Source organism: Panthera tigris, chromosome D2 (genome assembly GCF_018350195.1).
Source record: "Panthera tigris isolate Pti1 chromosome D2, P.tigris_Pti1_mat1.1, whole genome shotgun sequence".
Taxonomy (NCBI): domain Eukaryota; kingdom Metazoa; phylum Chordata; class Mammalia; order Carnivora; family Felidae; genus Panthera; species Panthera tigris.
In genome coordinates, this window is record NC_056670.1 from 84,197,493 (window position 1) to 84,222,092 (window position 24,600).

Consider the following 24,600-nt stretch of genomic DNA (forward strand, 5'->3'; position numbering starts at 1 on the left):
TTTCTGCCTGCGTGCCTTCATTTTCAACATTTTATTCCTGTTCCTGTGGTCACAACTATACCTCTGCCTCCACAGTACTGTGCTTAGGAAGTGAATCCTAGAATTTGTAGTGGGCATCTATGTGCAGTCCCTTTTCAGAGACATCGTGCAGACATCTAGTTTCCGCCTTTCCTAAGGATCTGAGAACATAATTGATTTATAGGACTGTGAGTTGAGATGGATGAATATTTAGAACCACTTCATATGAAGTAAGTCTTCACTCAAGAGATACCATTGACTTGAAAGTTCATCCGAAAGATTATCAAGACCTTGCAAGCCTTCCATTTCAGTCTTTGTTCAATACAACAAAATTGTAGCAGTACAAAAACAATTCAGGCAGTTCTTTACAGGTTTTTTGGTAATAGAATTGAATATATATACATATCTCCTTAATTTTAAAGACACTATAGCTTTAAAACATTGCGTTTTGTTGATTTCTAGGTCCCTCCTCGTGGTCCATTTTTGGGCGCCATGGGCTCCGCAGTGTGCTCAGATGAACGACGTGATGGCAGAGTTGGCCAAAGAGCACCCTCAAGTTTCATTTGTGAAGGTATTGTATTTCCAGTGTCGCATCTTTTGTGAGCTTAATTCTGACTTATGATGCAGACTGCATTTTACTAACGTAAGGGAGGAGGGGTGTGGGATTCTACATGTATAGTTGGTGCATTTGTTATTTTTGCAGTAGATTATTCTTAAAAATCTTAAAATTGTTTTGCATTTCTCAAGTACCGAGTAGTGTAACAATCACCATACTTTCCCTGACACATGCTTGGTAGATTGCAGGATGGGCAGCGGGGATGTTTGTGAACAGAAGCAGACTAGATCATTCAGTGTGGGCCATTGTGGTTTTAGTACGGTAAAAATACTAACAGAGCTTGCTTCATTGAAGAGCAAGGTGTGATGTGCCAAGTGATTGGAGAAAGGGTGTGTCAGGCGGCTGGGAACCCGGGGAACGGAAAGAAGCTGCTATCTGGGATCTGGGGTCAGGTAAATGCAGACCCATAGGAGAAACCGAAAGCTTTGCGGACCTGTTTAGGAAGCAGAGAAGGAAGGAATCTGGTGTCTCTCTGGCTTGCCTTGTTTTCACCCAGCTTTGCATGCTCTAGTTCCTAGTTTGTGTCTTGGGTGGGCACGTACTAGGAAGTGATAGTTGAGGCTGTGGATTAGCTACTTGGTTTAGCACATTTAATGCTGTCATTCAGGACTTAGTACTGGTTGAAACAACAAAGCCACAGTAGAGAAGCCGAGAATCTTAGAAATGAAACCCTGGTTTCAGAAACTTGAATCCTTCAGATTTAAAGAAACAAGAAAGACCAAAGCCTTATTTTATAAAACCAGAATTTGTGAGTTCAGAGGACATGTTTAGCAAATATAGCCACATGTGGGGTTAAAAGTGACATCTCTATTTTCCGCTTTTTGTATCAACTGAAAACAGAATTCTGAAGGCTAATTCATCTGTGTAACAGGAGATAAAACTTTCAGGCAGTTTCTGTAGAGATAAGTGTGCTTCGAATGGTGTTGCAGTTAGATGTCTCAGAATCACAACAGCGTGAGAGGTGTACAACGCGAAGCTCCCCTGCACCTCCCCCCCGCCCCCTGCTGTCCTGCCCTATAAAGAGGGGGCTGCCTGTGTTAATTTTGCATGAATCCTTTCAGTGTTTTCTTTCTTTTTTTTTTTTTAATGAAGATAGAGCAAATGTAGAAGTAATAGCTAGCTTTTTAAAATTTAAGGACTTATTTAAAATTCCAGTGAAATGTGTAAATGTAACCTTAGAATGTAACCCTAAAATGTCCAGTATAAATAATAGAAGGAGACATTAAAACTGCATGTTTGGTCAGTGATAAAAGATAATGATTACAAGTGGAATGAATGATTAAACATTTCAATCATAAGATTAATCAAGATGATGGTAATTGTTGCAAGTCTGCTTTTATGTGTATAATGTTACAGGTTTAGGTAACACATTGTTCTGAGCTGCCATCTGAACGGTTTATTTAAAGAGACTATAGAATTACTTCTCACATTGGTACCACACTTGGCAGTGAGATTTTAAGTTGTTCGCGTGCTTAAGTGTCTCGCCAGGCGTTGAAGTCCTGGTCTGCTGGGGATGCCTGAACCCTACTGCACCTGCCTCTTGGGGGTAGGGGGTGGCGCTAGGTGGGGCAGTTCTCCCAGGAGTCATTACTTTCTGAAAATTCACTCTGCGGAGTAGTTGGTCTTTAAATGGCAGGGATAACCTGCAGTGGACTTTGTAAGGTAGGTAATTTAAATGGTGAGCAAATAAGAGGTAAAATATTTGAGAGGTCTGTTGGCATTCCCCAGTAAGAGAGGGTGCAGTTCATTCTAAAATAACTTTCTTTTGTTATTGAGAGCTTTTTGAACAGTCTAGGGAAGGGAGCTGATGTTCTGCTCTGTGTCTTTTAATTTGATTTCTTAGTTTTTTTTGTTTGTTTTTTGACTGCCAACAGTCTGGCATTTTTGACTTGTGAATTATAGAGATCAGTCCATTTTATAACTTAGATTTCCAAAATCATCATGTAGGTGATCTCAAGCATAATGTTTTTAATACTTAATTTTTTTTTTTTTTTTTACTGTTTGTTTATTTATTTTGAGAGACACACAGAGCATAAGCAGGGGAGGGGCAGAGGGAGGGAGACGCAGAATCTGAAGCAGGGTCCAGGCTCCAGGCTCCGGGCTGTCAGCACAGAGCCCGACGCGGGGCTGGAACCCATGAACCGTGAGATGATGACCTGAGTCAAAGTTGGACGCTTAACCGACTGAACCACCCAGGCGCCCCTTTAATACTTTGAGTGTAGAGTTTTGTGACCACCAACAGTTTCTTGTTTTGTAGACAATGGGAAAGTGATACCTGAGAAAAGTTAGCGTACGTTTTGGTCCGAATTAGTCTGTGCTCACTGGAACAGGTTGTTGAAAGGCAGGACTCTCACGTTTATTGCACGTGAACGAACACCCTCCTTCCTGTACTGATGGGCTGGTGATGAAGTGCGCACACGCTCCTTGGCACCACGTCTATGCCCGTGCCTTGCGGTGACTCACTGTTGCGCATTGGCTGCCCCATCTAGCCCGGACCCAAGGCTCTGGGCCCCACAGGAGGTTCGCACACCTCCAAGGCCTTCGAGAAGACATAGGAGTCGCTCTTATTGCCCAAAGTCTTACTGAAAACTTAACATTTGTTCAGAGTAAAATTAAATGGCTAATTAAAATGTTACACGTCCTTGCTTTTCAAAATGTGTAAAGTCAGTTTGTTAGCTCTTTGCCTTTACATTTTTTAATTTGGTTTCTTTATTGTTTTTTTAATGTTTTTTATTTATTTTTGAGACAGAGACAGAGCATGAACAGGGGAGGGGCAGAGAGAGAGAGGGAGACACAGAATCCGAAGCAGGCTCCAGGCTCCGAGCTGTCAGCACAGAGCCCGACGGGGGGAGGGGGCTCGAACCCACATACTGTGAGATCATGACCCGAGCCGAAGTCAGACGCTCAACCGACTGAGCCACCCAGGCGCCCCAACTCTTTGCCTTTAAAACGGGAATACACGTTTATTGTTTACTCCCTTGTTTGGTAGATAGAATCTTTCAAGGTCTAGGGTGTGGTAGTGGGGTGGGAAGGAGCGAGAACAGCATAAGGCTCCTTGTGATGGGGTAGTTGGGTACCAGTAGTTCTATTCGAGGTCCGAGTCAAATTCGTCTTTTCGTAGGAGTGGCTGTTCATTTTTTTTTATTTTACGTTTGATTTTATTGTGATTTAAATTATTAATTGAAATATTTTATTCAATTTGTTACATTAAATTTATTTTTTTTTCTTCAAATGAGAATTGTATATTTTTAAGGTGTGCAACATGATGATTCAAATCAAATCCATTTTATATGAAGTCTCCCATGTACCCCTGTGGCTTTTTTTTTTTTTTTCCATCTCCAAACTTAGTCTGTGCCTATGGTTCAACGATTAGAGAATATCTTGTACTTTTGTCTGTTCTGTCGTTTAATTCCTGTTTTGTTTGGCTTCTTGAGTAGGTGGTGGGATATTTGAAGTAGAGACCTGCACCTTACCTTGTTTTCATTTTTTTATTGCTTTCCTTTGTGTAATTGGCTTCCACCTCCTATGCCAGCCTCCCCCACCCCTCTTCCAGCTTGGTATTCTGATTCAATTAAGCCGTGGTACTCGTTTTACCATATAAGGCACTTTGGTACATAAAATCTCAAAGTCAAGCTTATTGGCCACCTGGTTGGTGAGGTTTTGTACTACTGTATTTCATTTAGTAGTAATCTGATTTGTATAGTTCCTGCCGAACTTGAATTTTATGTCCATTGTAACTTCAGATATGAAGGCAAAGGTATAGGAGTTAGATACTTAAATTTGTATTTTTTGATTCTTAAAAAATAGGAATTGTTATAATTTGATTCTTGAATGCACAAGCATCTTAAAATACAGCTCACAGTTCAGTTTCTAAGGGTCTCTAAAATCAGTATAGATAATTTCTATGTGGTTATAGAAATGTTCAATTCTAAATGTCTGTTCAGTTAGTATTTGTAAACAGACAATGTAGGGTCATCTCCAGAAGGGTACCAGCCAGCTGTGTAACTAGGTACCACTTAGCTGAATTCCTGTTTTTCAGTGTCAGAGAATACTGACCAGTTTATTTGGCATCTTAGAGAACGTATGTAGGATTCCATTTTTGGAGAACTCTAAAAATGCCCCTCAGATAATTCCAGTAGAATTGCTAAATCTTAAAAATATCCTAGTTTTTATTTATGCTGTCTTGGTAATTAAAAAAAAAAAATTAACAATTAACAGTTTATTAGCTATTCCTGGGCTAAGTTTCGTAAAGGTCTTTTAAAAAGCTATCAAAAACATTAAAGATCTATTTGGACAAGGAATTTGACTTCGAAAGGTTTTCCTTTAATATCACAAGTCACAGAGTTAGAAAGAAGCCTCTTTTTGATGTTTAACAAAATATTCCTGAATGTCAGGTTTAATTGTTCTCTCCTCAGCCTTGGGGATCAGTGCCACGCTGGCCAGTGGTCACTCCCGTTGTTGGCTTAGCAATAGTGACCACCATTTATTCAGTATTGTGTCAAAATTTATTTACCCAACACTTACAGGCCGCTACTATGCTAGTCACTGGGGGTACACAACAATAGGGTAATCGGGTAACATTATCAAGGTAATTTCAGAGAATAGTTCTGAAAGGAAAGAAATCGGGTGTGGAAGAAGAGAACCTGGGCTGATGGGTGCTTTATTCCTGTCTGGCTGGAGAGCTGCATCTAGTAAGAGAGCTGGAAAATGAAAAGGAGCTGTCCTTGGGAGAGCCAGGACAAACTTTTAGGCTGTGGATTAGCAAGTGAGTACTGCTGGAGGGCCTGGCCTGCATATGTGCCACCGGTGGGGCCAGTGAAGGGGGAGAGGGTATGGCAGGAGGCTGGAAGGGGAGGCAACAGCCACATGACCTGTGGGCACTGGTGGAGTTTGGGTTTTATTTTGGGTGCAGTGGAAGTGGCACATCAGTTTCTGGTTTTAAGCGCTTACCTGGCTGTCCTGCGGGGAGTGAGTTGAAGTGGCGGAAGGATGCAGACTGGAAGCAAGTACGCACGTTAGGAGGCTATTTCACAGGCCAGGTAAGAGATGCCTTGGACACTGGTGGCAAGGGAGCATCGAAATGACGTCATGGTCTGATTTGGCTTGTATTTTGGAGGGGGAACCCAGAAGACCTGTTAACGGATTGGATGTCGGGTGAGGGAAATGGAGTAATCAAAGTTGTCTTCCTTTTGATTGGATCACTGGCTGGATGAAAGAAGACCGAGATGCCCTGGGGAAGAACAGGCTTGGTGGGAAGTGCCTGGTAGAGATCCACATGCAGATGTCAAGTGTGTAGTTTGGAGTGAGCGGGGAGGTCTGGCCTGGATACAACTTGGGCGTTGTCGCCATATTGGTGTTTCTTAGATGAGACCGCTCAGGGAGGATGAGCGTAAATAAGAGAAGTGCACTCAGAACCAAGTCCTGGGATGTGCCAGCCGTGGAGGGGTTGGCCAGATGTGAGGGAAGGAGCCAAAGAGACTGAGTCATGAGAGTTATAGGAAAAACAAAACAAAACATGGAAAGCCATGTGAAGGGTTTCATGAGAAGGTGGGTGCGGTCGTACTAATGATGCTGAAAGGTCAGTAACATGATGAACAAAGAGTAACCATTGGCTTTGGTGAAATGGTAGCTTGGCGGTGTAGAGAGGAGCTTGGCTCTGGAGCCACACTGCCCTCCTCCACTGCTCACCATTGTTGGAATCTTGGCTGAGTCACCTAACCTCCTTAAATTCCAGTTTCTTCTGTTAGTTAGGTGTAATGACAGCATCTATTATCGTGCATATTAAATGACTCAGTATACAAACTGCACTTAGAACAGTGTCTGGCTTAGATTAATCATGGCTGTCAGCCATTACCATCATAGTGGTCTTTGGTGACCCTCTAGGGAGGGAGTTCCCTACCTCTGCAGTTAACCTTGCTGTGGTAACAGCTCCCTGCCTCTCCTCACCCGACTGCACACGGGAACGGTCTGAGTTTGAGAGTCATGGTTCAGGAAGTGGATGGTTCCCAACAAAGGCATTCTGTCTGAAATTCCATTCTGGAAACGTTCGTGTTTGGTGAGGGCTAAAGTCATGTATAAATCCTATCTTTGAAATTTAATCTTTTTGATCGATAGAGTAGAAAAGGTTTACCATAGTATAGTGAAAAAAAAGCATGGGTTTTGTAGTCAGTCTTGGGTTTATTTCTCAGCTCTCCTACCCAGTGACTGTGTGTTTTGGGACAAGTTATATCTTTACGTAGCCCCCTGTAAGGTTGAGATGATAATGTACCATACGCTTTTCCAGGCGTTAAGTAGTTTAGGCAATTGAATGCAAAGAGCCTGTCGTGGTTTATGGCACCGAGTAGGTTTTCCATGAAAGATAGCTATTATTGACTGCCGTTGGTCTTTTCTGAATGCAGCTCACTTTTCAGTATTTATTTATTTTCTATTTTCATTGATAGAACTGTCATGTTGCTTTACATCCAATAAAAATGTTTCCAGAGAATTTTACTGCTGCAAAGGTTTTAGGGCCTCACATAACCCTTGATGTTCTGGGAGAATGGCTGTGCCTTTAGTGACAGTCCTGGCCCCTGCTCTGGGAGGATTTGTTTGTCACCACTGCCTTTGTCTTACGAAGAAGATGTCATCTCGCTGGGAACTATTTTGAGGAGAGGTGCTTGTGGTGATCCTCCTGGCTTTAGGAATTTCAAGAGGATGATTTGCTTCCTAGAAGAATTGTCACTAAGGGAGACCCTTGGAAACCAGCAGGAATATGAGAAGAGGTCAACTTTAAGCAGCACAAAGGAATGTGTTTTTATGATTCCCGATGTTGCCTGTTTTGGTTTGGTTTAAGACCATAGTATCTTGTTTTTGCTGAGTATTGCCCCCTTTCTTTTATTAAAAAAAATTTTTTTTAATGTTTGTTTATTTTTGAGAGAGCTAGAGCATGAGCGGGCCAGGGGCAGAGACAGGGAGACACGGAATCAGAAGCAGTCGCCAGGCTCCCGGCTCGCAGAGCCCAACGCGGGCTCGAACTAACAGACTGTGAGATCATGACCTGAGCCGAAGTTGGACGCTCAACCTACTGAGTCACCCAGGTGCCCCTTAGTACTGCCCCTTTTTAAAATTTGTGTTATTTTGCTGTTAGAATCCAGTTGTACCAAAAATAGGGATTGTAACTGAGCCTCACCCAGTGCCAGTGTGTGCCGGGCACTCCAGGGGTATTATTTGCAAGAGAAAAATAACGAGCTGCCCTAGTCATCGCCTTCTCTGCTGTTATTTGCTTTGAGTATGCAATTGTATGAAAGAAAATGGCACAGAAGTTTTCAGAACTTTCAGAAAGCGTGTTCTACATAGTGGTCTCCAAATGCTTTGTCTTCTCTCTGTTCATTTTTTTCAGTTTATTGGACAGTTGATGTTGACTTGAAACGTATATAATTTTCACGTTAATACATTTTGAAAGATGAAGGTAATTAAAAATATTTGTCTAAGGGGCGTTTTAAAGAAATAAAAATAAAGTAGTAAAAGAGCACCCGGGAATGTGTGAGACAGAAGATAGAAACCAAAGACAAATGACTGTGCCTCCCACTTACCGTCCAGGTTCATTTGGATAGATGGATGCTGGATTGGGGAAGGCTCTAGATAAGAATAGTGTTTCAAGCCCAGTGGAAACCTTCTCTTCCTGGAAAAATACAGGATATATATCTTTAACTCTTTTAACAGTATAATTTATCAATAAGTTTTATTTCCTACAGGTATAATGTGAATTCAGATTTTTATTGGTTTTAAAAAGTTTATATTAAATTGAAAGTCCTGTGAGGGAAGGATACAATATTATGTCTTAGTTTTTCTCAAAGTGTATGGTTTACAAAATTCTGCACATAAATAGCTTACAGGAACTGTGTTCTAATTATTTAGAAATTGAGTTGTGTAAAATTCATATGTCAGGTAACACATCGTGTCTCGTTGAGGGGCCTCAAGGAAATCATCAAGCAGAATGCAGTCATCTTATTTAAAATGCATTTAAATGTATGAATAGACCCAGAAGTAGATAACCTAGCAAGATCTCTGCCTAGTGTCCGGCAGCCTTGCAGGGGTTAAAAGTAAAATTTATCAGACATCAATAGTTTATTGAAGAAATACTCCTTTTTGCTTCATAATTTGCAGAAGGCTGCAACTGTCAGTCATGATGTACTGCCTCTTGAAATTAGTCAATAGAGCAAACAGCAAGAATTGCTGTGGGCAGAAAATAAGCACTGTAATCATGACATAACTGGGGTCAGTGATTTATGGATTTCAATATAGTAGTAGCTGCATATGATTGAAAATTTACTAGGTCACTAGTGCACCAAAAATTTTATTCACAGCCTCCAGGCATCTTTTGAAATGTGCAACAAAATAAAAACCTCTGAACCTGTTTTGACACTGCGGACTCAGTGGATGACACACCAGCCCAGTGAGTCTCATTTAAATGTAAATGTGTCATAAACTTTTGTACCAGACTCTTTAGAAACATCACCTACTTGAAGGGACGCTGCATGTGAATCTGGTAGACATATTGAAGTCGTAAAAAAGGACCTTTTCATAATCAAGCTTTATATTCTTTTGTTTTTAAAGTTGGAAGCTGAAGCCGTTCCTGAAGTATCTGAAAAATATGAAATTAGTTCTGTTCCCACCTTTCTGTTTTTCAAGGTAAGGATAAGGACGGCACAAGAGATCCCGCATCTGTGCGGGCCAGGGGGCTGAATCTTGGTTCCTTTACCCCTTTCCCTGATCCATGAACGTTAGACACTCGGTTGTTCCTGGCTTTGCCCCGTCTTCTTGTGGTCTCCTTGTTTGCATTGATGCTAAAGCTTGGCCTGAGGCATCCTGCAGAAGTGATATGGGCCATGTAGAGGACCAGCAACCAGAATTGGAGCTTCTGGAGAACAATCCAGATACTTGGCTGTAGACCTAAAATGTCCCCTCCGTTGGGTAGAAGTTGGTTGCTTAGGGCATGTGCCTGGACATAATGGAACATCTGGCTGGTCCTGGTTTGATTAATGACTCTCTTAGGAAGCAGGTGCAAATCTGTGCTTCAGGGCACCCCTGAGTGTCCCCACAGTTCCTCCAAATACTGCATTTGTACTTAGTAACAGATTAATCCCCATGAGGGTGGAGGAAATCTTTTCTCTTTAAGGTTGGACTCTGATCTGGTTTGAGGTGTAGCGATGTTTTCCTAGTATGTTCCCAAAAAGGGGATGAAAGAAAACAGTTACATATTTCTAAAATGGAGATGCATTCCGCCAATTGGTAATCAGAGTTTTAAAAACTCACCTAATAGTAAGTAGCGTTGACCTCTTTAAAAATCAGCTAGAGCTGTGGATTCGTGCTTGTTATAATTTTGGAGCTTTGTGCCACACGTATTTTAAATGACTTTTTTAACTTCAGAATTCTCAGAAAATTGACCGATTAGATGGTGCACACGCCCCAGAGTTGACCAAAAAAGTTCAGCGACACGCATCTAGCGGCTCCTTCCCACCCAGCGGTAATGAGCATCCTAAAGAAGACCTCAACCTGCGCCTGAAGAAACTAACTCATGCTGCCCCTTGCATGTTGTTTATGAAGGGGACTCCTCAGGAGCCCCGCTGTGGTAAGAAGCTGCTTTCACACGGACGCGAGCAAAGTGGGCTCCACCGGCGTGGGGTGCGGCTGGGTGGGCGTGCTCCGGTCCTGTCGCACCGTCCCTCCTTCGCCTGTGTGGAGACGGCTTTAGGAAATCCAGAAGGTCCTGATTCCCGCTGACACTCTGTACTGAGGTGGTGAGAATCTGTTTTGCACCACAGACACAGAGAATTTCAGAACCCAGAGGCTTCTTAGAAGTCATCCAGTTGAAGATTTTTGTTTATGTAATAAGCATCCAGAGACGGAAAGCCACTCAGCTTACTGGGAGCAGAGTTGGGAGGGCATTGCTGTTGTGTGAATGGGCTTTGGTCTGTTCAGTTCTTTTTGCTGTTAATGGTTTCCTGTCTCTCTTGGGAGTCTCTTTTTATTCACCTTGCCCAGATTGAGTGGTTTAAAACTTTTCAGAATTTTGGTGGTGGTTCTGTGTCTCCCCTGTACTTTGGCCTTCCCTGTTGTCGCAAATCGAATTATGCGACTAGTGTTCAACTACTGCTGTCATTTCCAGTTTATAGGTGCTCTTAGTTTCTGTGTATGTATACACCCACCCACCAACCCCCCCCCACACACACACACACACATATACATGTATATATACGCTTGTAATTTTCTCCTGAAGTAAGTTTTAGGGTTTATTTGACCCCTCTGGTATTGGGTTTATGTTATTTTCTTTTTACTATGCCTAGTACAACATTATTATGCTTCATAATTGAGCATTTAATGCCTTTTGATGATGCTGTTGAGAATCCGTTTGTTTCAACTATACAGGGGGGAATTTTTTTCAGATAGGTGGCAGTAAAATTGAGTGTGCTGTTGATAAGATTACTGCATGTCCAGCGTGACTTTATAAAAATAACCTAGCTTCTAGCATAGCTTTAATTGTAAATTCTTCCCTATATGGTTAGCAAATGACATATTAGATTCTGAAAAAGTCCAGTTTTAAAGATAAAGTTTCATGTTGAGTCCTATCAGTCCTATCTTAAAACGATAAAAGGCTCCTTTAGCTCTCACTTCTACTTGAAAAATTTCCTTGCTGGCATTTACATGTCCAAGGATGCTTGCTGTTTAGATATTGAAAAGCAAACTCTGTCTCTACCAGAGTTAACTCCAGGTAGCAAGAGTCAGTCTCTGTTGTGGTTGTTTGTTTTTAATAGAGGTTGTGGCTGGTTTACTTTCCCCTGTCAGGCAGGAGAATCCTTTCTGGTGCATTCTGTGGTGACCTAATAACAAGGACTTACAACGTGAGCCTGACGGGGTTTATTCAGTGCCTTCACTGAAATGTGACGAGTAGTGGAACTGGCTGTCACGTGGATGCACCTGTATGACAGGTTCCCACGTAGGAAACCTGCAGTAAAGCCGATACAGTGCTCTCTTCTTTGGGTTCGAACAGGACCGTCCTCTCACTCTTTTCTGAGTGGTGACCTCACCAGATCGGCAGGTGGTAAAACTGCAGCTTGGGGAAGGTGTGCTGAGGCAGCAGGGGGAGGCACAGTGGCCGGGTGTCACAGCAGGGGGGCTGCAGCCCAGTGCCACCCTTGGTGACGTAGGTACAGGTCAGTGACCCTTTCTGTGCCTTTGGTCCTTCCTTTGGTGGCATTGGGGTTGGAGCCAGTCTTGGGGATCCTTTTCAAATCAGATGTTGTATGATTATTCAAATAAATTAGAATCACCCTGAGGAATAACCATTTTTCTGCTTACCTCTTCATTAGACTTAACTTATAATGCATTTCTAGTCACTTGTATGTTAACTGGCATTTAGAAGAGCGTATAAAAAGCAAGTGAGAGTAAAAAAGAAGCTTTCAAACATTTTGGAACAATCTGAAAAACATAATTACAGACATCTAGATAGTGAGAGATGTATTGGGGAATTCAAACAAGATTTTTAGATAGATGTAATTTAACAGGTACAGTTTCATTTCAAACAAGTACTTGCTTTATTCTTTATAATTTTTATAACTATGTTTTTGACAGGTTTTTCTGTTTCCTAAGGTCTTGATTTGTGTAACAACATGTCTTTGTATCAAATATAGTAAGTAAGTGACGTATGGGAAATAGATCATTTTAGAATGTTGGTATTGTTGAATAAAACATCTATTCAAGGATCAGTTAGAAGGTGCCTTTCTTGTGCCTGTACCCTGCCACTTCCTTCATTGATGCTCCTCTGGCTCTGCGTCCCCCTTTGTGTGCCCTGCTACACGGACTCTTCATCTGGAAACTGTTCTCTTTCAGGAATGTACTCGACTTTCACCCTCTTCCTTTCTGAGCCCACTTAGTGGAAAATAAGTTTTGCTCTTGTGTTCGCACATCCGAGGTGAGGTACAAGCGGAGCCTCCTCTGTACAAGCAGTGACCGTCAGTGCTCGCGAACGCCACTGGCTGGTATTTCCATATTGGGAAAGAATTCCCTCGGAAGGCCCTGCTGTCAGTGGCAGCCGGTACTCCCCGTGGGCCCCCTCTGTGGAGCGGAGCTGCGGTGGTGTTTGATTAGCCGACCCCACCTTGCTTTCGGGTAATCAGAAAACATGAATGTATAACACTTAAATTTTCTGTCAGGGAAACCTTGAGAGCCGTTTCAGGGTCTGCCCTGGAGCCCCGCTTGATCTCAGCCCAGCCCTTTCACACTTCACACCCTGTCTTTGTGGCTCTCAGCTTTGGCTTCTCCCGGCAGAACTGGGTAGTGTGTTAGGAGCTGGACGTGGTGATAGGGTGTCGGTCGTCAAAGAACTAGATTATTCTTACTCTGTGCTCCTCAGGAGGACAGGAAAGAGAGGGCTCTCGTGTTTTAGGCAGATTTTCAAGACATACTGAGATGTACATCTTTTTAAACAGAATGTTAAATCCTTGAACATGCAGGTTAATTAAGTTATTCGGGAATTCTTGTATCCATTTCAGTTAACAAAGCTTTTAGCAAAGCAAAGGGTATTTGAACCACGGGACAGACCTTTCTTCTGCAGCAAAAGTCATCTAACAGGGTTTTCTTTTTAAATCCGACACAAACATTGTAGGTTGAGAAGTGGGCTTTAGGGTTTTATTGTTACTAGATGAAATGTACCAGTCAGGCTTATTGTTCGTGCCTTCTGTCATGAGTAGAAATGACTGCAGACAGAAACGGTGGTTCTGTGACAGCCAAGTGGTTCTTCTACTTTTAAATATTTGTGTTGCGTGCATACATTTTTCTTAAAAGTGTGTAAATATTTTGTTATTGGAATGAAGCCTTCTCACTGTTTTATCCTTAAGCATAACATTTCCAGTCTGCTCCTTTAACCCTTGAAAACTGAACATTCCCCATCAATCTTTCTAGTCTGCATGTAATTGCCTAAAGCTAAAAGAAAGCTTTTCCTCAGCCGGTTACAGTAGAAATGAGTTAATATATTGGTAACAGAATAACCATCAGCAATCAGCCGTTAGCTGTTTACTAATGAACTCCCAGATGAGCGAAAAAAATTTCAGAATCAGTGTTTTACTTCAGGCTGTACATGAACTTAACACTTCAGTTGTAGGGAAAGCAACTTGTATGCCGTACAAATACCAGTGCTTCATCTCAGTAAACTGTAGATTTGAAAATTGTTTGGAGCTCAGTAGTACATCCCTGTTTCCGTAGTAAAAGTGCTTTTGGAGGACACCAGGTGAAGCCTGTTCTTGCAATTAATCTTACACTGAATTTTATGATTTGATTTTATTTAAAAATACTTGCCGATGCTGTGAAATCCTATAGGAATTTTGCACCTGAAGAACAGGTCATTTTCCAGTGAATTATGACTGTTTGAAAAGAAGGATGGTGTGTGAAAAGAGTAAAGTGGTACAAAGTATTGAAAAACAATTGGGAAGAATTAGCTTATGGAAAGAAAAATATCCTCTTTTCAGACAAGACGAATAGATTTATAAAAGACTGGTATTCACACTCTTATTCTTCAGTACTAATGTCATAATAAGAAAATGATGTCAAAAAAGTACAGGACAGAAATGTGTCACAAAAGTATAATAAAATCACGGAACATAAGATTGCCACTACGGTGCAGTAAAAAAAAAAAAAAAAAAAATCACATTACATACTTTGGGGAATGTAAATAGTTTTAAAAAGGAGACTGTCAGGTAACAGCACCAGATGAGAAAGACACTGTCAGCCTGTTGACAGTTCCTATGTAACAACACCAAAGACAGCTTTGAAACTCAGTGTATCCAGTGTCCACTAACAGAACCCATTCCTCCTCGACCTAGATACTTTATTCTGTTAAAGATCATATATAGGCTGAGAGCTCCTGAAATGGACACTCAGGAAGTACTTCCAGAGCAACAGAAACCAAACGGTTGGGATTCAGTATGCTCACGGAGTGGTTAAAAATGAATGTTGGGATTTTTTCCCCCATCCAGTGTTCATTCTCATAGACTCACAGACCGCAGGGCTGGGAGGGACCGTGGAGGCATCCGAATCCGTCCCCTGATTGATGGGGATGTGCGGGAAGGTGGGGTAGCCATCCAGGGCTCAACTGTTTGTCTCCTTGGTGGGTGGGGCAGGTTCTGGGGCTTTCTGGCCAGCCTTATTTCTCCTACAACAAAATCATGCCTAATACTGAAGAGGAACATTGATAAAGAGAGACTTTTTAAAAAATTCACAAATGTGTTAAACTGTAAGCCCCACTTGAACACGTGGTTTACTTCAAGGTCAGATAAGGGGCTGTTGGAATTTGTTTTCTCTTTCCATGCTCTGTAGCCATGCTAATTAAATCACGGGTGAGATTGAGGCAGACATCTTTGTTCAGTAGCTAATGTGTGTTGTGAATTAATTTAAAATCATGTGTAAGAGAGAAGCTAAGTTCTTTATTTTCTTTTTCTTATGCAGGTTTCAGCAAGCAGATGGTGGAAATCCTTCACAAACACAATATTCAGTTTAGCAGTTTTGACATCTTCTCAGATGAAGAAGTTCGTCAGGGCCTCAAAACCTACTCCAACTGGCCTACCTATCCCCAGCTCTATGTGTCTGGGGAGCTCGTAGGAGGACTTGATATAATCAAGGTTAGAACTGAGAAGTCTGTACCTTGTAAAGAATGTTCATGTAGAGCACACTTTTATAAGTGCTGTAATAGATGTAAAGTATGAATTTCTTAAGAATCTCTACATTTACGAACATGAATCCGGAGTATATGCAAAGTGTTTCTGATGACATGGTCGATTGATACTCCGTGTCAGGGCGCGACCAAGGAGAGTTGGCTTGTAGTGAACGTTTCTTAAACTTACGCATGTGTTTGTTTCAGGAGCTGGAAGCATCTGACGAACTAGATACAATTTGCCCCAAAGCTCCCAAGTTAGAAGAAAGGTAAGTGTTTAAAAGTGTCAAATAGTCTACCATTTATTACTTTAAAAATATTTCCTAATTCTTGGTTTTTGCGTTGCTCTTTCCATATAGAAACGAGGGATTTGTTTTCGTGTGCCGAGGTCATAAGAGTGTTGTTTGCAGTCAGACTAGTCGTGCGAACTTGGGAAGGTCTCGTTTGCACCGGAGACATTTTTGTGCCAATTTAATGAGCACGTGGAGGATATTCTTCGTTTTTATAGAACGAAATGTCATTGTCTCAGTGGAATGACTAAGTTTTACTTACTTCTCTGCATCTCGGAGCCAGGCTCCAGCGGCCCCGGTGTTCAGCCTTCAGTAACAGCCCCTCCTCTGAGCATCATCCGGACGCGGGCTGTGAAGAGTGTCCAGTGTGAGGCGCGAGGGCTGCGCGTGTGGTACCCGCGGAAACACTTTGGGGGCCTCGTGCTGCCTTTCTAACCACGATAACTTAAAATTCAAGGAGATTTGGAGCTGTAAAAATCGGTCTTTGTTTTATGAAGGATCTCAATCAGCTTTTAAAGATCTTAACTTATGGAAATTTTGGACTTTGGCCTGTAGGGAGACTTACAGGGATTTTTATTGTAATAAATTTGAATTAATGTAGAGGTTTAAAGAAGAATTTATTTTGAAATACATCCGTGTGTCAGCCGTTCGTAGTTGGGGCTTGAGTCTGTAAGGCGAAACCTCCCCTTGTAGTTTTCTTGCCATTCAGCATTTTGAGATAAAAGTGTCTAATAGTAAGCACCTCATTTATCTGTCCTTGATTAATAAATAGTGTCCCATATGTGTCAAACTGACCTTTAAGTGCCACACTTTCTCAAATGATTTAGACCCTTTGCTGCCTTTTTGGTAGGACAGTGAGTCTCCTAGTGCCTGTGTTGACGCTGGGTCCCCAGTTGTGTTCTTTGCTGAATAACCTGGGTGGCTCACGAAGGCAAAGTGGCCTCAGAAACCTGCTGTGCTTTGTGTGCGCTAGAATCTGCCTTCAGTCTGTCTTGCTGCTGTTTCTGTCCTCGTCTTCATCAGGCCTTCCGTCTCGTTTCCTAACGTGCTGTGTCTGTATTTCCTGTGGCCTCAGACTAGATAGCTGGAGTTACATAGAGAGTTCTGTAGAGACACACTTGCATTTGGAGTAATCACTTGAAGTGCTCCCGGCAAGCACGGGGCCAGAGCCTGAGTTCCTGGCTCTGGCGACGTCTCTATGAGTCGGACGGAAGCACTTGTTCTGGTTGCCTGGGCCCAGATAGTCGGGTCGCTGCAGGTGACTGATGGCGATCAGCACCATATTCTTTATTTCTGAGTTTTTCTGGGAATCGCCCATCGTACTCTACCGGAAGTGTACGTGACGAAGCTCTGAGCAGGATTTGGGTGTTCCGTTTGTGATCACTTTGTTCTCTGAGGAGGTGTTGAGCTGTGAGTGACCCAGAGCACCGGTGGGAGGAGGATCCGGTGACGTGACCACCACAGGTTGTCCTGACGCCGACTGTCCTGGGATTTGCGACTGACCCTCAGGCGGCACGCAGACGGCTGCCGCTCCTGACAGCAAGTGGGGGATGGCCTTTGGAAGATCGTACGAAGCGTGAAACGCGAAGTTAAGACAGGGGCGTTTGATGTGAGCAGCTGGTGTTCTGGCACTTAGCACCTCCCGTTCCCGCTGTGACCTTGTGAACATCGGGGAGCGTGGGGCCGTGTGCCGCCTCGTGGCGGAGAAGGGAGCCCACAAGATGTAGTTCTGGAAATTGTGGGTGGGCTCAGGGTACAGGCCCCTTCCTGAACAATTCCTTACTGAATTGGCTATTATTATTTTTTTAGTGCTGTGAGTTGATGGGCTTGAATTGCAACTCGAAGGAACATTCGTTGCCTTAAAAGCCATATTGTGTTTTATGGTGGCTCAGGGAGAGAATGAAATAAAGGAAAATGTCAATGCATTTGCTTGTTTAATACCACTCAAAGCTGTGAACTATCATCCTGCTATCCCTCAAATATGCATGTTACTCCTGAAGCGGAGCAAAAGTGGTGTTTAATAATTGAGCTGAGCCATTTTATATCAATTTTCTCTCTTCAGGCTCAAAGTACTGACAAATAAAGCTTCTGTGATGCTCTTTATGAAAGGAAACAAACAGGTAAAGAACTCAAAAATGGTTTTATTTGTAATTTCTTTTGATGCTAACATCTGCAACTAGGGGACGCTTAAATCTTTCCTCCTGGCTGTGGCTAATGAAGCTACAGTGGCATCAGGAAGTTATCCAGGCCTTAATTGGTGCTTATGGAGATCAAACAAAGTAATCCACATCTTGCCTGACTTCATCATCAACATCTCAGCGGGGTGCATTTCTCTTTGCTGCCAAACTTGGTCGACACTGTTCACCCTCTCTTGGTTCTCTTAGTTGCTGTCTCGTCCCCACTTGAGTCCCTGGGCTCGTGTAGTGAGCAGTTTGGTCCACACGCGTCCCGGGCACAGGGAGCCTTGTCGCTCTCGGGGGCACCGGTTTGATGACTGAGTGAAAGTTTGGCAGTTCTTACTTGTAATGGGGTGGTTCCTGGAGCTTGTTGGATGAAGGAGCATACTGGTTGTGCATCGTTTGGAGGACCAAGTTAGATAAGAGCACTCCCACCGGCAGCTTGAGCAAAGCTGATTATCATTTGTATTTGGACTAGAACGGAGATCTCCAGAAACCGGGCTGTGTTCCCTTCCTTTATTCTCAGCCAGTGACAGAGGTAGGCAGGTGGGACAGAGTCTGGCTCGTGGCCCAGGGGAGGAGGTGAAAGCCCTGGGGGGCGAGGCTGGTGGAACGGAGGGACGGCAGTCTGTCTCTTCCGTCGTCCCGGGCTGCTTGCTTCACCTCCCAGGGCCTCACGGCCCCTTGTGTGAGTGGTCAGTGTGCTTCCCGGAGAACGAGGTTGTGATAGCGAGTGTGAAAGTTAACATAACTAATACAGTAAAACCAGCTAGTTAACGTAAGTCGTCAACGTAACTGTTACAGTGTAAGCAGTAACCGGGAAAATGGTGATATATGTCTCAGCATGCTGAGATCACAGATCAGGACCTAGATTCTTGGACTGGTTCACTAATTTTATTAAAACAAAATAGAGGAAGTTAATAATTCCCAGTAGTGGTAAAGTCATCTTTTTATATCTTCTTGGTGATTGTTTAAAGCAAGTTTTTATTCTCAAAAGAGTTTGTTTCTGGAAGTCAGCAAGTATTCATACATCTTGGGAGCAGAGTTACTTGCGCTGTTGAGGAATGCATGGGGTGCCGAGTCTTCCCTCCAGGGTCGCTAGGATTTGGGACCTGGCGGCCTGACAGAACCGTCTTGCCCTTCCATAACCTCAGAGAAGCCTGGCACTCTGTGACTCTACAACGTAAAGATACGTTTTAAAAACTGGGGAGTAAAAGTCCAGTTGGGAACAGGCAGGTGATGATCCCGCTCAGTGCACAAAGGTTAGGTGAGGCGAGGTCATCTGAGAGCGAGTGGAGAAGGAACTCGAGTCTTGGTAGAGCGGCAAGGTTCCCCTCTGAGGACCGTGTCACCACAGAGACTGTCAGGTACCAGGACACGTGTCATCCCCGGTGGGTAGAGCCTGAAGGAAGTCTGTGGGCTGGGAGTCCAGGGTCATGTCCGGATGGGTCAGGACTTGAAAGGGGGGTGGGGTGGGGATTGGTGGCCTCCTGAAATCCCAGCTGACCCACTGCTCTGTGATGCCAGAGGCACTGGGAGGCTCGTCACTAGAGTGCGCTGTGCCCACTGTGTCCCAGGGACAGAGTGTCCACAGGACCAGGCCAGTGGGCTGAGTAGGAAATGTAATCCATCTTTACATGTGTGTGTGTTTTTTTTTCCCCCTTCTAAATTTAGGAAGCAAAATGTGGATTCAGCAAACAGATTCTGGAGATACTAAATAGTACTGGGTAGGTAAATCTTGTTTTCAAATGGTGTGTTAAAGAAACTCCCAATTTTCCGTCCTGCCACTGATGCCTTTCGGTTGTTGTGGCTCTATCTGTATATGTTTATCTATTTGTTTTTGCTGTGGTGCTTTGTGAATGCTTTAACTTAGACCACAAGAGGATTTTTTGGACAGTATCAACTGATTGGTAACATAAAGGAGCTTCTTAGGCAATTACTGGAATAACTATTTGTCTGCTTTCCCAGAGGAAAGTTAATAACTGAGTTCTTGAACACGCACAAAGATATTTTAAGGGAAATGTATTAGAGGTTTTTAATTTCCTTAAAAACTATTCTAGTTTTCAACATTTTATCAAAGCATAGGGCCCATGTACAGGTCATTCTGTGCATCTCAGAAGCAGGGTAAATTGAAGGCTGTGTTCATGCTTTTGATCTGCTCAGTGATAATGCTGCCAGGTAAGAAGATTGCAGTTGACTTTTTTCTGATTAGAAACAAACCACTTGTTTGGAGATCCTTTGCCCATATTCGGTAGAGTTTATCAAATGTGTTTGCTTATTATTATTATTATTTTACTTATTTCACAACACTTTCTTTTTAATGTTCTTACTATGCTAGCCATAGCTTGCTTTATTTAGTTTTTAAGTTAATTTTTTAGCCATAGCTTTAAAGAGATTAACCATTTCTTTGAAGTCGTGGGGAAGGTAATCTTTTGAAATATTTAGACATTCGTGGGCATGGTTGAAAGTAGTCAGTTGAGTAGCACAGGTTAAATACAACTCTGGGGACATGAAAAGCAAAGATTGATTTCTTCAAGTGATGGTGACATTTTACAGAGGAGAGTCTAAAGAGTCTTTTGTCATATGGTCTCTAGCCAGACCTTCCTCACCCTGCCCGAGGACAGAGCAGAGGCTGGCTTGCTTTTGGTCATCAGTTTTTATGGCCCCATTCTCTGTCTTCTGTCACAGCTCCCCGGTGTGACACGCTCAGTCCACCTGTCTCTAGTGACAGCGTGTCCCCTCAGGGCGTTCCTCCACAAGGCCATGAGGCCGGGGCACAGGAGCATCGGGCCGTCTCAGCTCGTATGTTCGGTGGAAAGTCGCCCAATACCTGTCTGATCCTGTTTGGATTTGCAAGTACCTGCTCCCCAGAACAGAGGGGCTTCTTTGGAGACAAAGCGCTCCCAGCTGCAGACTTGCTGGTGCAGTCGGCTCTGCGGTGAGCGGGGCCGTGGGGACCTTTGCCGCTCTTCACCTCGAACAGACTGTCCTCTTGCTGAGAGCTGTCAGTTTGTGGAGAAAGCTCTGGCTTTTTATTCCTTCCCCTCCATTCTTACACCCCTCTTCGCCTTCTCTGCCCAAAGACACACGCCTCGAGGGGCCGTGTACCGAGCATACACTGAGGTACGGAGGTACGGAGGTACTCTGTGCACAGAACTTTCAGGAGATGCATCGGCTGTCGTGACTGCGCACACACCTGCGCGTGCGTGGGCCCGGTGCCTCTCAGCTCCCTTGTGGACCTGTAACTCGCGTTTATCGTACTGTTCAGACTAGATCTGCCTCCTTTAGTTCAACCTGAAGGGAAACTTACATTGGGTCTTGTTTTGTTTTTTTTTTTAATCTTCTCTTGCTTTCAGACAGTCCTGTTGTTGGTACTTGGTGCTGATTTATCCTGTCATCTTGTTTTTTTGACTGTTTTCTGCACCATGAACGGTTTTCTTGGGAACTTGTTAACTGAGTGAGATTTCCCTGTGAAGGTGGTTTTGGTTTTATGGAACCCGAAATTTATCTTTTATGTGTGGCGTTTTCTTTGGCCGGTTTGTGGGACTGCACGTATCTCCGCAGTCTCCCTGCAGGAATTCAGTCCTACATTCATACTGATTCCTTGACCACCAAACAGTGAAGTCCTTCTGAGTAGATATGGCTGGATTTCCATGCAGCGATTTTTCATTCATTATAACAAGTAGAGTTCATTGTACAGCATGAATCCACACCACTCTCACGGGTTTGTGCGTATTGAAAACAGCATGTGTGTTCTGAAATAAGTTCGCTTTCATGTGGGAATGCACACCTCCGTAAGGTGGCGTCTGTTGGCAGCGTCATCGTCCTGGGCAGTGAGCGTCCGGCCCAGCCCGGGTGTCCGCGAGCGGTCAGACGTCAGAGCTGCTCCCCGCTCCCTGAGCAGCTTCCAGGACATCAGAAGCGGCGGCTCCGGGGGTGAGGGCTGGGAACGGAGTGTTAAGGACAGACTCGTGTAAACTTGGGGTACAGGTCTAACCTGGGGTTGGCACACTGCAGCTGTCCGGCTACTTAAGTAAAGTTTTATTGGCACATGGCCACACCCACTCCTGTCTGCCCTGTGTGGTTGCCTCTGTGTGATGCAGAGACTAGCCTACAGGGCCTGCGTGTTTATGGCCTTGCCCTTTCAGAAAAAGTGTGCTGACCCCTGTCTAATCCAGTATTGTCTAGAGAAAAGTCCAGATGAATTTGTACCTACCTGACAGATTTAGAGAAGTAAAGTCATTTCCATTTTTTATAGTGAATGTCATTAGCAACGAAACAATTTACTTTTCCTGACTGTTTTTTAAAACACCAAGTAGGCTTGATAATTTTTGTTTAATACAACTATTTCCTGTTAAAATGTTCTCTCCTTTTTGTAGTGTTGAATATGAGACATTTGATATATTGGAGGATGAAGAAGTAAGTTCTGTGTTTTATGTTTCTCACCCTTTGCCTTTAGTTTTACTCATTAGGGTCTAATAGTAAGGTTTCAGAGTTTCTCTTGTTTCCGTAGGTTCGGCAGGGGTTAAAAACTTTCTCGAATTGGCCCACGTATCCTCAGCTGTATGTGAAAGGGGAACTTGTTGGAGGTCTGGATATTGTTAAGGTAAGGTCGGAGTTCATTTGGCATCCTAAAGATGGGAAATGTTGGCATGTTTGAAAATTACAATTTCATATTGAACAGAAACTTTGGAGCTTCCCTGACTCCTTTCCTTCCTGGCCTCCTGTCCAGTCACTCTGGCTCACTTTTGATTACCATTTCTTTTAAAAAGTTTTTTTATTTTATTTTTTTATTTACTTTTACTTTTTACATGTGTGTTTTTGAGAGAGAAAGCACGAGTGGGGGAGGGGCAGAGAGAGGGGGATAGAGAATCCCAGCAGGCTCCATGCTGTCAGCACAGAGCCCCATGCAGGGCTCCAAGTCACGAACCACGAGATCATGACCCGAGCTTAAGTCGGACGCTCAACTGACTGAGCCACCCAGGCACTCGCCCCGTGTTACCATTTCTGTGTCCCTAGTACCTTGTCCTCCCACTGTCCCTGTTGGATCAGGCTGTGCTCACCCGTCCCCTGAGCCAGCCTAACCCCCTGCTGTGGGGCCTTCTTGCCTCCCCGGGTCTTCTGCACAACCTCCTTCCTCTCCCGAAGTGCTTCCGGCCAAGGCCAGAACTGTAACTTGGCCTTCCAAGATGCTCTGATTATGGCCAAGCTCGAAATGTGATTTTTACTCCCACGCTACTAAATCTGATGGAACTGTCTTCCATGTTTTTAGCCTTTCTTTCCTCGTCCCCCCTCTGCTTTGGATATCTTGTATTCCATAGTTACATGTGTTCTGTGCCCTCCAGGACCCTTGTTGTCGATGAATCGTGTATAGATTCTTGAAGCCAGAAATATTTCGCTCCTGTTCCTGAAGTTCTTCTGTCCTTTTATATTTACGTTGTATTGTATTTTTGTGTTATTTTGCCTTACATGCACTGGGGTGATGGAGTGAAGAGTGCCGGGATATGGGCAGGAGGCCTGACACCCAGTGCTGCCTGGTCCTGTCAGCTGTGTGACAGACCCGAGGCCCCTGACCCCGGCTTCCTAACAGAACTGTGCGAGGCTGCTGTGGGCCTTCCCCACGTCCAGCCTGGCCTCAGATGCTAGGAGATCGGTTAGCTCTGTCAGATCGTAAGCATGTTTAGAAACGATACCTTTTCTTATACACCCTTGACATCTTTGACCATTAATTTACTTGTTTAGTTTGCTTTAAGGAAACCCTCCGCGAATGCTCAGTGGGCAGGACTTTTCTTGGGGCGCTTACACCTGATAGTGCCTATGTGTGCCACACGCTGTTTCTTAGCCTGGTCCCGCAGGGACGCTGCAGTGCTAACCCCCCGGGAGCAGCACTGCTCCTAGTTAGGTTTTAAAATAAGTTTTAACTCCTACTTTGGTCTTGTTGGGAGGACTCGAGCCCAGTGCTGAGTGACATCAGCTCTGTGGGCCCGGACGTGTGGCGAACACGGGGCAGGCGTGCCGTCTGCTGCGGAGTGCTGTTTGACGTGGCGCTTCTGAACGCAGCGAGTGAGGCATTTTTACTAGTAAAGTGTCTCATTCCTGGAGGAGAAGAACAGGCTTAACATAGTAGCTCTTGAATAGCCCTGAAGCAACAAAAATAGATCTGCATTTGTTATGTTATATATGTGTTTTATTTTTTTAAGACACAGTCTTCAAACCCAAATACTCCTGAGCCTGTTCTTGTCTGAATGTTTTATAGCCTGTACCTTAGCCATTGCTAACTCTTGGGAAGATAACAATCGATCAATCTCATTTAATTCTAAAGCCGAGCTGTGCGGGCAACTTCGTTTTAGGTATAAAACAGGATGTTACAGGACTCTTGATGTTCACCTGCTAAAAAGACACATCTGGACATTTGTGATATTGGTAACATTTTCTCCCGAGAAGATAACTGGGAACAGTTCTTAGGTTGCCATTTTAGTCCGTTTCCCACAGAGCACGGTTCTTCCGTCTTTAGTTCCGTGGAAACGTCATAGTTGCCAGGTGGGTTAATTCTGGCTGGCCTTTGAGAGCACTGAGTGCTTTTTGTTGTTGAATGGTTAGATAAAGAACTTACCGGTAATTCAATGACTCAGTCAATCTAGTGTCTTGAGAAAAATAGCAACTAATTAGTACATATTCAGTGAGGTCACGTTATCACTACTGCAGAATGTTTGTTTACAGAGGGAATATTTAGATAAGGTCGGTGCACATTAGTGGTGATGATGATGGCGATCCCCGTGTGCCAGGCAGGCTGCCTTAGTGCTTAGGCCGTCCTCA

General features: G+C 43.7%; 1 protein-coding gene across 2 annotated transcripts in view; it reads left to right on the forward strand.

Annotated features, from left to right (window-relative positions):
- GLRX3 (glutaredoxin 3) overlaps positions 1–24,600 on the forward strand; it is a 31,482-nt gene that overhangs the window by 5,615 nt on the left and 1,267 nt on the right. Inside the window, 9 exon segments of one of the 2 annotated variants that reach the window (NM_001320168.1) lie at positions 481–589; positions 9,230–9,304; positions 10,043–10,244; positions 15,113–15,285; positions 15,525–15,586; positions 17,670–17,727; positions 19,459–19,511; positions 22,164–22,203; positions 22,298–22,390. In NM_001320168.1, the coding sequence (NP_001307097.1) occupies positions 481–589; positions 9,230–9,304; positions 10,043–10,244; positions 15,113–15,285; positions 15,525–15,586; positions 17,670–17,727; positions 19,459–19,511; positions 22,164–22,203; positions 22,298–22,390 (865 nt within the window). 2 annotated transcript variants of the gene reach the window in all.